Source organism: Misgurnus anguillicaudatus, chromosome 16, assembly GCF_027580225.2.
Source record: "Misgurnus anguillicaudatus chromosome 16, ASM2758022v2, whole genome shotgun sequence".
Taxonomy (NCBI): Eukaryota; Metazoa; Chordata; class Actinopteri; order Cypriniformes; family Cobitidae; genus Misgurnus; species Misgurnus anguillicaudatus.
In genome coordinates, this window is record NC_073352.2 from 10,770,176 (window position 1) to 10,786,461 (window position 16,286).

A 16,286-nucleotide genomic window follows, 5' to 3' on the forward strand; every position below is an offset into this window, starting at 1 on the left:
TGTTAAAATTTTAAACAATACTAAAACATATAAACAAGTCAAATAAAATAAACAAGTAAAACAAAAAAGTTTTAAGTACATTATATCAAAAAGTAGCCCTCCAGATTGTTTTATCCATTGTGGTAGCCCTTGCTCATAAAAAGGTTGGAGACCCCTGTCGTATAGGCTACAAAAACTATCCACTGACATTAGCAAAAAACTTTTAGTAGTGCACAGTGCTTATCATTCACGACTCTTTTCTTGCTCTCTGCCAGGTCAAAGGTTAGAATTAATTTAAGACAGAAATGTTAGCTCTATTAACTGCCTCGTCCTTAAAAACCCTGTACTATTCATGATCTAGAAAATATATAACATATTATTTACCGTTTGGGTTTTGATGTAGGACTCCATCTTTCATTTCCCTACAGTACGATAACAAAAGTACTTGATTCTGACTAGAATTGAGTATGACAACGTCAGGCTACAAAATACCGGTAAACTCGGAGAGAAAGCGGAAGTTACCTGTGGCGCCCGGCCTGCGAGCTCCGTCCGTTTCGTATTTGTAAACGGCGGGTTATGACTTAATATCCACGGTCCGTATTTTGTTGTTTTCACATCTGTGGCAAACGGTCGCGAAGTTGCTCGTGACCAAACAACATTGCGTTAGGCGGCGTCAAACGGAACCTGCGCGTTTGCACATTAGGCTTCACAGATGGTGTGCTAGGGACGTCGGCAATTTGGCAATTAGATGGTAAGCTGTTTTAAACAACTTTGGTGAAGAAATGTGGATGTTAACTTCAGGTGTGCTCGACTTTTATGCAACATGTGTGTGGAAACGTCCGTAAACAGTCTGGGGGAAACCGCGTCACCTGTATAAAAAACTTTCTGATTGGCCCGCCCGATCTGTCAGCGCGGTCTGACGTCATCTAAATGCCGGTAATGCTATATTTTTCGTTCACACACAGCGCTTACCGGCAAATTACCGTTAATCTTACAACCTGTCTTACTGGTAAATTGGGAGAAAAGATGACAGATGCATTTTGGAACCCTTATATTACTTGTTTTGATGACATTTTGTCTGATATATGAATTTTAGGATGTACTAAAACTGTCATGTTGTTGATATATAGACGGTTTCAGCAGCAACAACATAAACAAATGGCTTTTGTAGCCCAAACTTATCTTCCGGTAGACTTCCCAACATGATCTCATGAGATCACGTGTGTATTTTTAAGTAAAGTGTGGTTGCACCACAAGTACATTTAATTATTTTTTCATACACACTGAACCGTATAATACTGACGTGTTGACAGGACTAATATGTAAATTATTTATGTATTAACAGTTTTACAAACTTACAAATTTGTCGTATTTCTATTCATAATTATAAAAAATAGCAGGCATTGGGTTTTCTTACTGATATTTATGATTCATATTTTCTACATTTATTTAATAAATTTTACTCCTTTACATAATGAAATGTTCATGCCTTTTAGAGAATTACACAATATTAGACAAGACTGCACATTAAAACTTTAAAGGTGCAGTGTGTAAATTTTAGCGGCATCTAGTGGTGAGGTTGTGAATTGCAACCAACGGCTCAGTCCACTGCTCACCTCTCGCTTTTGAAACACATAAAGAAGCTACTGTAGCCACCACCGGACAAACATGTCATCGTCGGAGACAGCTTAGTAAAAAAAGTTTGTCCGTTAAGGGCTTCTGTAGAAACATGGCGGCCCAAAATGGCGACTTCCTTATAAGGGGACCCTCTGTGTATGTAGATAAAAACATCTCATTATAGGGTAACAAACACATAACAGTTTATATACACCCCTGATAATATAGTTTTGTATATTATTTTGCATTTCTGTCAAGGGATCCTTCTAAAAATTACACACTGTACCTTTAAATGAACAACATTTCTGTAATAATTGAACCATTTTGTAATGTTTAGTTCATTTCCCATGTAACACAAAAAGGATTTTCTCCTATGCAACAAAAATTATACCAAAACACTTCATAAATTCACAAAAGGTGTTTTTTTATTTATTCGCTGTAATCCACATCTTAAAAATTCATACGATTCTGAGAAACAGATTCAAACTCAACCCTTTATCCACCGATCTTGATCCCAGTTCTCATCATTGACCGTAAACATCAAATCTCTAGTTTGTTATGAATTTAAATTCAAATATTGCGCCTCAAGAAGCTTTACGACACATTGCTTTACTGCAGTGATATCAAACTCGTATTGGCTCTTGTGTCACAGATTTGCGGCATTGCTGTTTTTCAGTTTCAGTTTAACATGATGCAGTCGTGTTTGAACGAGAAACCTGCTAATAGCGTTCAATCAAAATGGATTGTTTAAATAAAATTAACAGAATCTAATTTTTTTTTAATATTTCTTTGGTTGAATTCCCAAATAAATCATGTGGCCCTCTCACAAACATTTCTTTGTTTGAGCAGTCCAGCAACATTGCTTTATTGCTGGCATAAAGTGAAGTACGTTTACATCTTTTCATTTAGCAGACGCTTTTATCCAAAGCAACTAGAAATGAGAGAGCATTTAACATTTAGTCTGAGAAGCCAAGTATAAGTATAGTCTACAAAGCTATGTTTACAAGCAGGAATAGAGTTGTGGTGGGAAAAATGAACAGCATAAAGGGTTTAGTACTTTTAAAACGGTTAGGTTACCAATCAAGCTTTTAAGCTCATTTATGTGCTTATAAAAGTTAAAAAACAAGATGTTTAGCATGAATATAAAGTAGAAACGACCCAACTTCTTGTTTTGAAAGGAAACACCACACAGTGAAGTATACTGCACTTGTCATGAGATTTCACGGGGTCACAACCCATTATATCCCTGTAGTGCCAGACATTTCTAGGAAAAGAGGGTCGGACTGTGAAATATGAGCTTTTCATACCAGTACTGCGGAGCCAGACTTGAATGCTTCGACTAAATCCTAAGGGCCCATCCTCGAATATCTACGATATTCTGGTCCGTAGATATAGTTTAGTAAACCTATGGGGTATTTTAAAGCCCATTTTATTGTCCAGTCCACCAGGTGAACGTCATAAATCCAGTCGTAAAGTAACAGTAAACCTCTCTTATAGGTATCATTATGCCCATTGCAAACAAACAGGACATGGCAAGCGCAGGACAAATTAATTCCCACAGATTAAGATGTATGGTTAGTGGCTTATAATGTGAGCATTAGTCATGATGCTTGCCTTAAAAAGCACCAACAGAGGTTTCAGTTGATTTTTTTAGCAGGCACCAAGACATTTACAAGAAAAGTCAGATCACATACTCCATGAAGGCGGAGGTCATCATCACTAACACTGAGACAAAGCACCTCATCAAAGTCGAGGTTAGGTTGGCGATTAGTTTGCATTGACGCAGATGGGTTTGGATAGATCAACATAAATGGACCGATCGGTTTCTCTCTGTATCAGTGTTAAGTACACTTTGAGTATGCTGACCCCAACATGAACCTGACTTGGACAAAAGCCTTTGATAAATCTGCCAATAGGCAGCAAGGAGAAATAAGAGGAGAGGAAGAATGGCCAAATATACAAATGAGCCAGAAATGTGCGAGGATGAGGATGCATTTAACATTTGCACCTAGTAATTGTTCAGAACAATCTGTCACTATTTATTCATCCTCAACCGATACGCTGTAATTTCTTTGTGGAAAACAAATGTGATTTTTATTATATGTCAAGAATCATTACAATGACCGGTTCAAAAGAAGGGCAGATATTATAAAACAAAACTTTTTATGTCCTGTTGCTGATTTTTCCTGAAACCAGTCAAAAAATTCAAGCACAAACTAATATTTCATACTATTCTTATGCTGGTTGTGCATGTCGTACAGACTATTTTTAAGGTGTTTGACAGCCCCTGGTCAAACGTTCCCATTTTGGCATTCCATGGAAAAAATAACGGCATATGGGTTTGACAACGTTTCAGTAAAAATTTAATCATTCATTTTTCTATTTTAGGGGAAACGTTACTTTAACATGCAATGCTTCGGTCTCTATTTGCCAATACCTCTGATTACACAAAGAAATACTTTAGTAACGTGTCAAATCCATTTATTTATTGTCATGTTTATTCCATTTCAGATCGTTGTGGTTTTGAAAACATAGCAGTGTAGGAGATCCTGATCCAAAATTTTTGATTGATTTCGGGACAATGACGTAATCTGAATGATCTCATGCGCTCTGTCCTCTCAGCGCAATAAAACTATTTACGTTTCAAGTCTTTCTCGGTTCTTCAGGTGTGACTGACTCATTTTCCCCATCGTTCCTCTTCTGACAACTTATCCACACGACACATCAAGCCGTTTTGTGGGATTGAGTGCAGACGCGTTGAAGCGACGTCAAATAAACTGACAGCAAGCAGTGGTGTAAACTCTTATATAACATCTGTAAAACAACATTTACATGGGGACAGAGTACAGCATAAGCAGTCATTCTCCGTTGACTGACTCCTGTAAACAGTGGGATCTGGTTTTACGTCTCAGTCTGAGGAATACTGTTTTAGACATAATACTAGTCAGATTCTCGTCTGAGGCTTTATAGTAGTCAAATGTTACAAGCATTATGAAGAGCTATAGTCCACCTGTTTTAAAATACACACCTACTCACTTAAGAATAGGATGGTTCTTTTAGGTAAACAACATTACAATATATTTAAAGAAATATGTAACGTTACACTGTAAAACAATTGCTGTAGTTATTCAACTGGTTGCCAGTAACTTACTGTAGATTTAAATGTATGTTATTTACTGATAAACTGTTTGTTCAAAGTTAATTGAACATTAAACATTAACAAGTCTTTATCTTCTTTACAGAATAAAACTAAAAATAACAGCCTCATGCAAAGCATTCTGGGAACCAGAAATCATCATCAACCTTTGTTCGTTTTTTTGCGTCAGATTTTGTTTCCCAGAATGTTTTGCTTGATGCTGTTATTTTAGTTTTACTCTGTAAAGACAAAGACTTGTAAATGTTAATGTTCATTTAATTTTGAACAAAATTTTGCCGGTAAATAACATATAGACAAACATAAACATAAATCTATGGTAAGTTACCGGCAACAGTAAAAAAATTCCGTAGAAATTACAATGTTATTGCAGCTGGGTTGCCGGTAATTTACCGTAGATTTAAATTTATGTTATTTACTGGCAAGAGTTTGTTCAAAGTTAAATAAATTTGAAATATTAACAAGTCTTTATCTTTACAGAATAAAACTATAAAATAACAGCCTCATGCAAAGCATTCTGGGAACCAGAAATCATCATCGACCTTTTTCTGTTTTTTTGCTCCAGATTTTGTTTCCCAGAATGTTTTGCTTGATGCTGTTTTTCTAGATTTACTCTGCAAAGATAAAGACTTGTAAATGTTTAATGTTCATTTAACTTTGAACAAAATGTTGCCAGTAAAAAACATAACTGTAAATCTACGGTAAGTTACCGGCAACCCAGCTTCAGTTTCTACAGAATTTTTTTACAGTGCAGGTGCAAGTAACACTGTAATTTCCACTGAATTTTTTTAACAGTGTACAATTAAACCTACAATTAAATCTACACTGAAAAACATTCCGTAGAAATTTGCAGCTGGGTTGCCGGTAACTTACCGTAGATGTAAATTTACCGCAAGCTGCAATACCATTGTAATATCTACGTTTTCTTTTTACAGTGTTCAGTAAGCTGCCAATAACACTGTCAACACAGTTTATTTTTTTCCACAAAAAAATAAATAAATAATCAGGGACTCTCTACAATTGTAAACTTTTTATAAAATCATCCATCAATATGAGCTCGTGTCAGTGGTGTTTACTATTGCTAATTAAATATTTATATATGATACTGACCAAATGTTATGTAATTTATGTTATGTTGTTAATAAAATGAATAACACTCATATATATAATTTAAACTATTAGTAATTATAGTAAAATTTATATATAAAATTATAGATGTTACAATATAATATTGTAATAAAATTAAAGTTAAATACAGTATAATAATATACATTGTTTTCATGAATATGGTATTGTTTTTGTATACTTTAAATTGGATTACTGTAAATTAAAATACAGCGACTTTTTGAAAATTTTCAGTAGAAATTACAGTATTACTGGCAGCTGGTTGCCAGTAACTTACTGTAGATTTTACATTTATGTTATTTACTGGCAACAGTTAAAAGTTAAGAAGTTAAATGAACATGAAACATTTTGAGTCTTTATCTTCTACAATAAGTTACAGGCAACCAGTTGCATAATTACAGCTATTTTTTTTACAGTGCAGTAACTTACTGTAAAAATACAGGGAAATAGATTATTAGATTATTCAGGGTACTGAATAATCTATCTACCCTGAAAACCTTAATAACTTCACTGAACCTTTGATTGCTTAAACTCATTCCCTCAATGTAATTGAGTAATAGGTCGCCCCAGTAAATAGACTAAATTCTTTACAGAAGTACACAACAAACATACACTTGATTTTGTTTAATCAGATTTACAAGTCATTATAACTTACTATTATTTATCTTGACTAGAAATGAGTTGCTACAATTTATAAAATGAAGTTGACTTGTTTTAACTATTTTTTTTAAGTCACAACAACTCATATCTAGTCAAGATAAATAATAGTAAGTTAAAATGACGTGTAAATCAGAGTTGATTAAAAAAAACAATTAAAGGGATCATATCATGAAAATCAGACTTTCTCCATGTTTAAGTGCTATAATTGGGTCCCCAGTGCTTCTATCAACCTAGAAAATGTGAAAAAGATCAGCCCAGTAACTTAGTTTCAGTAAACCATTCTCTGCAAGCATGTGAAAAAATAGGTCATTAAAATTTGGCTCCCCTTGTGATGTCAGAAGGGGATAATACCGCTCTTTAATCTCCACTATCCAAACACAGCACTGCTATTTAGTGCAGAGAGAAAAAAATATTTGACAGCACAATTGAGTTTCAATTTCAACAAACCACCATCATGTGATCAGTGTCAAATTGGCAATTTTAACATGCTTTAATAAATCTGTATGCTATTTTAAGCTAAAACTTCACATACGTACTCTGGGGACAACAAAGATTTATTTGACATCTTAAACTCTTTTGAAATGTCCCCTTTAAAGGCGAGGGGGCAAGATTTCTGAAAAACAATTTGGAAAAGGGAGTCGGGCCGACTACCAAAACACACTTGTAGCCAATCAGCAGTAAAGGGCGTGTCTACTAACCAACATCGTTGCCTTGGTTGCATATGTGTGGGGCAGGTCTATCAAAAGAAGGTCCAGATTCTATTGGGGTGGGGCGTGTTTGTTTAGGTGATTTCAAATGTCAACTTTGAATTTCAGAGATCATGCACCCCGCCTTTAAGGCAGCAATGAATTTTTTACAGTGCATGTATCTGCATTACAGTGGAAAGAAATACAATATATTCAACAGGCATAATTACCAAGGCTTTCAGTAAAGATGAGGCCTGGGAAATGTTAATGAGCAACCATTGAGAAATGCAATTCGAACTGGCCTTTAAAACTATATTTTTCTGACCTCCACAAAACAATATAAAATGCAGAAACCCAAGTTTGTTAATATGTTTTCTCGTAAAGACTTCAAACTGTATATGGTTATCCAGAATTTATAGGGAAAAAAAATCTGACCACGTTACACCCTACGTTATGTAATTTGCGTAATAATCTGATAAAGGCGATTTCAAAACAAGCTCAAGTTATTGCACAACCTGTAAGTAAAACAATGGTGAATTACTAAAGTGAAAATCTTGTTTTTCTCCAGTTTGTTTGCTTACACACTGTCACGGCAGTTCACTGAAAGGATAAGCCTTGAATAACCAAACATTACAAAAGTGAATCGATAATATCAAGCAAACTTTATATAAAACCATCTATTTTTCCAATCTTATTTTGAGCTGGGGTTTCCTTTATTTACAAGACATAAAGATTGTTTATAACCAAGCTTAAGGGCAACCCTATACTCTTAAACGGAAGGAGTCTATATAAACATTCAAATCACAAAGACAAGTGATACAAAGCAAAACAACGTCCAAATTGTCATCTACCTTTTGACAAAAGTATGATTTTCTGCTATGAACTGGCATCAGCGTAGCTCATTTGTGTAAGTGAAGTTTCTCACAGGGTCATTTGGAAACAATTAGAGCTAGCAGACGGGTTCGGGGGGGAACCTCATTAACTGATGTGGTAACCCATCACCACTGAAGACATTAGCTGATAAACAACCATCATGAAGACATCCAGTGGAGAGATTGGAAAAGACAAACAAACACAATGCTTATTTGGGTTGTTAAGAAAAATTGCACACATCTATACTTCACCTATAAAAGACCCCGAACTGTGCATAACAGAAAAAAATACACTTTATAAACCGGGTTCCCACTCAAATTCCCTGATGATCACAGACTAAAAAGCTGAATTTCCATGTCAGGGATGCCATTAGCCTGGATAATGTGGTGTACACCGTGAGTTTATAAAAATGTAGCGTAAATGTGTAAAATTAATGACAGTGGTAATAAACAGCTATTTAACCATAAAAATGACCCCCAAGCCACTTTTCTTTAGTTAAAAAAATGGTTCCCTTCTTCTCAGTGGAATAAGATTTTGTGACTTTTCTAGATCATCTGTCAATATTCATATAAAAAAATTACCAAAAGAGGTCCTTGGACCTTAATTGAAAATGAATAGGAAAAAAATATTTATATTTTTTATTTGTCAAAAAAATCAATGCATCCAGAATAAATCTGAAAATTTCAACACGGAAAAAAGGCCTGGTTCTAGAGGACAAATGCAATATAGAAAAGACATGCTCAATCAATCATAAAGACACAGTAACACTTACACACACAGAAAGACAGTGTCATACGCACACTTACATTGTCAAATTTCTGTGGCATTTTGTAAAAACAGACATTTCAAAATGCATCAAAAAATACAAAAAAAAAATAATTCTCCCATTTGAAATATTTATTTTTAAAGTCCTTTCTAATGTTTATATAAACATAAATTCACAAAATGTATCACTAAAGTAGTGATGTGAGCGGTTGGCCACATACAGTAAAATTAATGGGTCTCTATGGGCATCTGCTGGTCAGAATGATTTATTTCCTAAACTGTAATTCTTTTTTGTTTTTTTCTAAACAGCAAATGGCCAAATTCAACACATAACATCTAGATCAATACCTAAAAACAATTTAAATCAAATTTAGATAATTTATCTGAATTTTTCATAAAAATTGATATTTTTCAGGCAAGCTAATGTTGTAGTTGAGGAATTAAGTGGTAAACAGGTACAAAAATACGTATAGATGGGAAGTAAACAAAAAAATATTATTTGTATCATTAAGAATGTATATTTTTTGTAATCACTCTATTAATCTCTGTTGTCATTTTTACCCTAACGTATACAGGAAAATAGGGGCTTATAAGGGTTAACAATTATAAGTCCCTTGGGGTCAATATAACCCCCAAGCCACTTTTCTTTAGTTAAAAAATGGTTCCCTTCATCTCAGTGAAATAAGATTTTGTGACTTTTCTAGATTATCTGTCAATATTTATATAAAAAAACTGGGCTTGATTCAGTCGTTCTGAAAATATGTAAAAAAAAAATGTATCTAAAGAGGCCCTTGGGGGTCAAAATGACCCCAATTGAAAATGAATGGGAAATGCAAAAAATCTTTTTTTTCTTTTTTTGTCAAAAAATTCAATGCAACCAGAATAAATCTGAACATTTCAACACAGAAAAAGGCCTGGTACTAGAGCACAAATGCAATATAGGAAAGACATGCTCAATCACACACGCACACAGACACACAAACACAGTAACACTTACACACACACAGACAAAGACACACAGAAAGACAAAGTCTCATACACACACATAGTAAAACTTCTATGGCATTTTGTAAAAACAGACATTTCAAAAAGCATCAAAAACAACAAAAATAACCCTCTACTACTTAAAATATTTATTTTTAATGTCCTTTCTAATGTTTATATATATAAATACATTCACAAAACTTTTCACTAAAGTACTGATTTTGAGCAGTTGGCCACATCCAGTAAAATAAATGGGTCTCTATGGGCATCTGCTGGTCGAAATGATTTATTTACTAAACTGTAATTATTTTGTTTTTCTTCTAAACACCAGATGGCCAAATTCAACACATAACATCTATATCTAAAAACAATTAAAATCAAATTTAGATAATTTATGTGAATTTCTCATAAAAATTTATATTTTATATGGTGTAGTTGAGGAATTGAGTGGTAAACAGGTACAAAAGTACTTAATATCTCCCAAAACACAGCATTAATGTATAGATAGGAAGTAAACAAAAAATGATATATTTTTGATATCATTAAAACTTTTTTTGTAATTAATCTTTCCATTTCTGGGGTAATTTTTACCCCAACGGAACTCTAACGTATACAGTAAATCTGGGCTTATGAGGGTTAAATACGTTAATAAGCGGAATACATTTTGATAAATGGAAACAAAAATCCCTGACATTCCATGACTTGGACAAAAAAAATCCCTGACTTTTAATGTCAGGAAAACATGATATTCCAGAAATTCCATGACCCAGTGGGAACCCTGTATACACTTGCTTCAGGGAAAAATTAGACGAGGCATAAACAGGACATCATCTTATGAGCTAAAACCTGCCAACAAGAGTCAAAAGGAAATTAAATTGACCCAATTTACTGGACCACATTTAATGAATCATACACAGTCAGACCAGGAAAGTTTTAGGGAATTCACATTCTGATCTGGCTTTGTTCCTGTAACACCTACTTGTCACTTTCCAATCGATTCCTAATGAATAAAATACACATTATAGATGAAAATCGGTTGCAAATGTTATTTCACAATCATTTCAACTTCAGCTAAAGAAAGAAGGACCAAGGGTTTAATCTTTAGGATTTTATTAAAATACCTTGTGGAATTAACCACCAGAGGTTACCATCACAAACATGATTGTTTTCTAATAAAAAAGTAAACAAAAACAAAAGTAAAGCTTAAGAGCCTAGTTACATGATTTTTTTTTCTCTTTTTTACTTTTTTGCAGTCTGGTGATGAGGGAAAAAGAGGGGAAATCAATTTATAACAAAAAGGTATAAGAGAAAGGAATAAAAAGTTCACATGTTGTAAAAATACATTTCCCAACTTCAACGTTACACACGCAGTTCTATTAAAACATTCATTCTTCTGTTGTTAGCCGACAAATACGCACCAAGCGAGAAAAAGCAATAGGAGGAAGAAAGACGCTCACTGTTGAAAGATGGACTGAGCTCTGGAGATCTACATCATCATCTTCATTCATACGGAGGAAGATTATGACAGACTGTTGAAGGATGCGTGTGTGTATTTGAACCCTGAGAGAGAAACTGACTGCTCCAGGTCTTTATCTTTCCTCTCCAGACTCCATTAAGCCGCAGAGCTTCATCCCACCGCAAGGATCGGCGTGTCCTGAAAGGACCTTTATAATAGCGCCCGAGCATTTCACACCTTAAAGTGAAAGCCATTTGTGTTCTCCAGAAATATGCGTTGAGCACACAGAGCGACATATGGCTAAAGTAAACAGCTTCCTCTCTCTTACATGTGTGTGTGTTTGCTGGGGTTTGTGCAGGAAACTGAAAAATATCCACCAAGCCCACCACAATCTACGACATAAGGCAGCGAGGGGACCGCACGACTACAACCTAAAGATTCAAAACAACAGAGTACGAAATATTGACGAGACTCGTCTTGAAATGTTTCAATACAACATGTCGAACACTGAATGACACAAACTATTCATTTCTTGGTTATAACACAGTGCACATCTTGATATCAAAGCTGAACGCTGATGCTGACGGCAAAGAAACACCACAATAATGCTAGATGAAACTTTAAAAAATAAAAAAACGTAGCTAAGATCCATTTACATAGCAGTGTTAATGGGGATAAAGGGCATCACTTCAGTCTAGGAAAGTTGCATGTCACTCAAAAATCAAACACCAAAATATGACCAATAAGGAACTTGGGGAGGGGCCTAAAAGGTACATGTACTCTCATCATGCATTACTCCAACCGGGGATACTAACCACCACCAAATCAGATCTGGTATGTTTGTAGGCAGCAAAATATTCATTAAAATGTACCAATTCAGACCCCTTCTCCATTTATTCGCATCTCAAAGACGTGAAACTGTGCTCATTTTTACAAAAATTACAAAATCACGGATTAAGGATGTTCTATAAAGCTAAAGCCTGAGATTCAAACCATCTAAATGAATATAAACTGATGCACTGAATAAGCAGACACACACGGACGCACACACACCCCTTCAGAAATAAGAACCTACGGTCTAAAAAAGCTGTACATTGAAAGAAAGATATGAGCATACATTCAATATCTGTTACTGAGGTACTAGAAAGGCCTCTCTTCACAACGAACGGTTTCCCGAGACACTTTTTCTCAAGCTTGGGGATGCCTACCTTCTTTGGAGAGCAACCTAGCTTACATTCTTTCCACCTTATCTTGTGTGCTAAGAGTTACCTAATGGTCCAAAAGCACAAACGAAAGTTTCGCTGAAACCATGAGAAGGTGCCCATCATGTCACGCTGAACTGCCACATCATCCATCCTGAGTATCTGGAAGTGTGTAGACTAGGATGGATGGAGCACCGGCCTCTTGATATCCTGCTGACCTAAGTGGGAGACTGTATGGGAAACGACTACTCGGCTAAAAGCACGAGTGAGGAGATCGGTTGCGAGCTGGCTATTAACCTGAGGAGAAAGCGAGCCACTGCCTCCTGCTGGCCGAACGACATCACTGCGCCGCAGCTTGGCCTTGAAACCAACAGATTAAGCACTGTACGTGTTTGTGAGTGGAAAGAGCTAGCGAGATTTAAGTGCCTCGTAAGAGAAGATATCAGAGAGGAAGGGCAGGGCTGGCGTGCCGCACAGTGATTTCACGGGAAATGGAGGGGCGAGAATGGAGATATTGTGAAGGGTGGGCAAGGTGCCTCGAAAAGAGGCTTAATCGAAAAAAGGAGGTGCGAGGAGGAAGTACAGCGAGATATATATCTGGGAGAGAGGGAGGATATGGAAAACAAGGCAAATATTCTTTACATGGCCAAGAATACAAAAGGTGGCAATATTATCAGCTCAGTCAGGCAGAAGCCAACACACACATATACACACACACACACAAAGCAAAAAGGGCATCTTTTTGAGAGTTTAAGGTGTGCCACCAATTCGTTTTGTCAAAAATAGCAGTGCAGAAAATAAAGATATGTCTTTTAATACCAGCAATGTAACACACTGAATATGGCTTTATTGGAAACTTTAATTTATGATGTTTATGTGAACGAGTGAGATTGCAACCTAATATCGTGTATATGAACTACACAAATTTAAAATGCTATACGTATGTGACTTAAACAACACCGGAGGCCTCTTGATTAAGTTTTGAGCACAAAATCAGCCAAACCTGGCGGTGAAGCTCTCTCGCTTCCTGCGAACATCTTTCTGGATGGACATTTCTAGAAGATCCCCTCCACATGAAGAGAGAGAGAGAGACAGGGTAACACAAAACATCTGAGCTCATCCCACCTTAGCCACGGGCCAATCTTCAGCCTCGATCTCCATTATAAGCTGTGAAATAAACACTGATGGCTGTTGAAACCAAATTTAATAAAAAGACGTAGCCAACCGCTGCTTTGTTTGTTTTGACGATCAAACTTTCAAGCTAAGAAAGGACAGGTCGAGAAGGTTTACTTGAAGGAGGATGGAGGGCCGAGTGTTGGAGGATTAAGGAAAGAAAAGAAAGTCCATGCGTTTATTACCACGCTGTTAAAACATGACAAACACTACTCAGAAATAAACTCCAACTAGTCCAGAGTAGACACAAAACAAAGGAATTGGGATTTTTGTAGCTTAGAGAAGAGTGTGTGTCAACCCAATTATTGAGTCCTTGAGAGAAGTTATTGCTTACTGCCAAAGTGGAAAAACAAAGTATACAGCGAGTGAAATGAGGGGTAAGTTTGAGGGTTTCGATTGGGTCACTCCTGGGTTTGTACACATGTTCTGTTGTTGTTGTTGTTGGACTGGGGTGACCCGAGGTCACGTCAAAAGCAGGGGTGACCGCCTTGGCCGACCCTTGGGTTAGGTGAAAGGGTAAAATGGAATGTGTTGGTATGCTATTGGTCAGAAGGGATGTCTCTGTCAGCCTCTGCCTTGGAGGGTTGCCCAGGCGATGGGGTATGAGGTGGGTGCGAGACAGGGGCGATGGCGTGGGCCAGAGGCAGAGATCCAGCCACGATGCCCTCCACTCCTGCCCCGGCTCCAGGCAGGCCTCCTGTCGCTACACCAATCAGCCCTGCAGGAAACCTGTAAAGAGAGCAAGATACTTAAACTGAGAAAAACACAAAGACAGAGTCTACTGTGAAGAAGTGTATTCACCTATAGGCTGCTCCGTTCAGCTCAGGGTGCACAGTGGCAGCTTCCATAGACGGCCACTGGGATGCTGCCATCAGATACTCCTTATTCACACAATTCTTCAGACTGTCAGGGATACGACCTGCATGTACAAACATACACGATGTTACGAGGATTGTCAAATTGAATTCACGTTGCAGAAGTATGAATGTAAGCTGGCGCTTGGGTCCCACGGAGAAGTACAATGAGCCCTCATACATACTGGTGGATTAACTATTGCATTACATAAAAATTATTTAGACAATTTAGAGCAGCACAAACCTTACACTGAGTGGTGTTTAATAGATTTGTTAAATGATTATTCCATTTTCTTAAAAGAAAAATCCAGATAATTTACTCACCACAATGTCATCCAAAATGTTGATGTCTTTCTTTGTTCAGTCGAGAAGAAATTTTGTTTTTTGAGGAAAACATTGCAGGATTTTTCTCATTTTAATGGACTTTAATAGACACCAACAATTAATAATTAACTCAACACTTAACAGTTTTTTTCAACGGAGTTTCAAAGGACTATAAACAATCCCAAACGAGGTATAAGGGTCTTATCTAGCAAAACGATTGTCATTTTTGACAAGAAAAATAACAAATATACACTTTTAAAGCACAACTTCTCGTTTAGATCCGGTCGTCATGCGCTAGCGTGACCCGACACAATACGTCATCACGCCAAGAGGTCACAGAGGACGAACGCGAAACTACACCCCAATGTTTACAAGTGTGTTGAAAGAGGACCGTTCCTACGTTGTTGAATGTCAGCTGATACTAATTAATGTCTTTGTGTCAGTTTGTTTACAATGGTCCGCAAATGTGCGTTTTATATATGTAACACGTAACCTCCCTACGTCACTACGCATTTGCGTTAGGTCGCGCTGGACCGGACCTAGACGAAAAGTTGTGCTTTAAGTGTATATTTGTTATTTTTCTTGTCAAAAATGAAAATCGTTTTGCTAGATAAGACCCTTATGCCTCGTTTGGGATCGTTTATAGTCCTTTGAAGCTCCGTTTAAAAAACTGTTAAGTGTTGAGTTGGGTGTTAGATGTTGGGCTCTATTAAAGTCCATTAAAATGAGAAAAATCCTGCAATGTTTTCCTCAAAAAACATAATTTCTTCTCGACTGAACAAAGAATGGATGACATTGTGGTGAGAAAATAATCTGGATTTTTCTTTTAAGAAAATGGAATATTCCTTTAAGCACTGTCTATCAATGTTTGCAACGTTATGCAGAAAGGTTGTAATGCATTCACCGATGATGATGATGATGACACTGATAATGAACACCTGGTCTTTTCTGACCTGTAATGGCTCTGCGCACCTCCCTCGCTGCCTCCTCTCTGGCCTCAATAGAGGCCTGCTCACTGTACCAGGATGTGTGTGGGGTACAAATAAGATTTGGGGCATCCTTCAGCGGGCCCTGAGAAAAACTGGCCCAAAAAAACAAAAATTATGTTATTAACAAAAACATGCCAAGGCACAAAGCCTTTCACACAGCCTAAGGGGTTGTGTACACCAAAACTTTTAAACGCGGCTGAAACGCCTGGACAACGCCGAGTGCCAGCTTTCTTCAGCTAAGCGCTTTGGTAGCTCTGATACGTCAGCTGTGAGACGGTTGGTTGCTGTGATACTTGTCCCGCCCCACCTCCACTGTGATTGGACGGCCTCGTGAGAACCGACATTGACGAGCGGAGCTTTACATTCAATGAACATTTTTCAACTCTCGCCGTGGAAAAACGGCCGAGCGCTGGTTTTCAGCGGGGAAGAAAACCGCTAGCTGCTG

The 16,286-nt window shown here is 36.8% G+C and overlaps 1 protein-coding gene across 3 annotated transcripts in view; it reads right to left on the bottom strand.

Annotated features, from left to right (window-relative positions):
* Positions 1 to 10,936: 10,936 nt before the first annotated feature.
* The window catches only part of ctbp1l (C-terminal binding protein 1-like), a 28,201-nt gene continuing 22,851 nt past the window's right edge, over positions 10,937 to 16,286 (bottom strand). For all 3 annotated transcript variants that reach the window (XM_055178291.2, XM_055178290.2, XM_055178292.2), the window contains 3 exons: positions 15,806 to 15,933; positions 14,476 to 14,593; positions 10,937 to 14,403 (listed from right to left, as the gene is read on the bottom strand). In XM_055178291.2, coding sequence (XP_055034266.1) covers positions 14,214 to 14,403; positions 14,476 to 14,593; positions 15,806 to 15,933 — 436 coding nt within the window. In that variant the 3' untranslated portion in view covers positions 10,937 to 14,213. The remainder of the gene's footprint in view (positions 14,404 to 14,475; positions 14,594 to 15,805; positions 15,934 to 16,286) is intronic.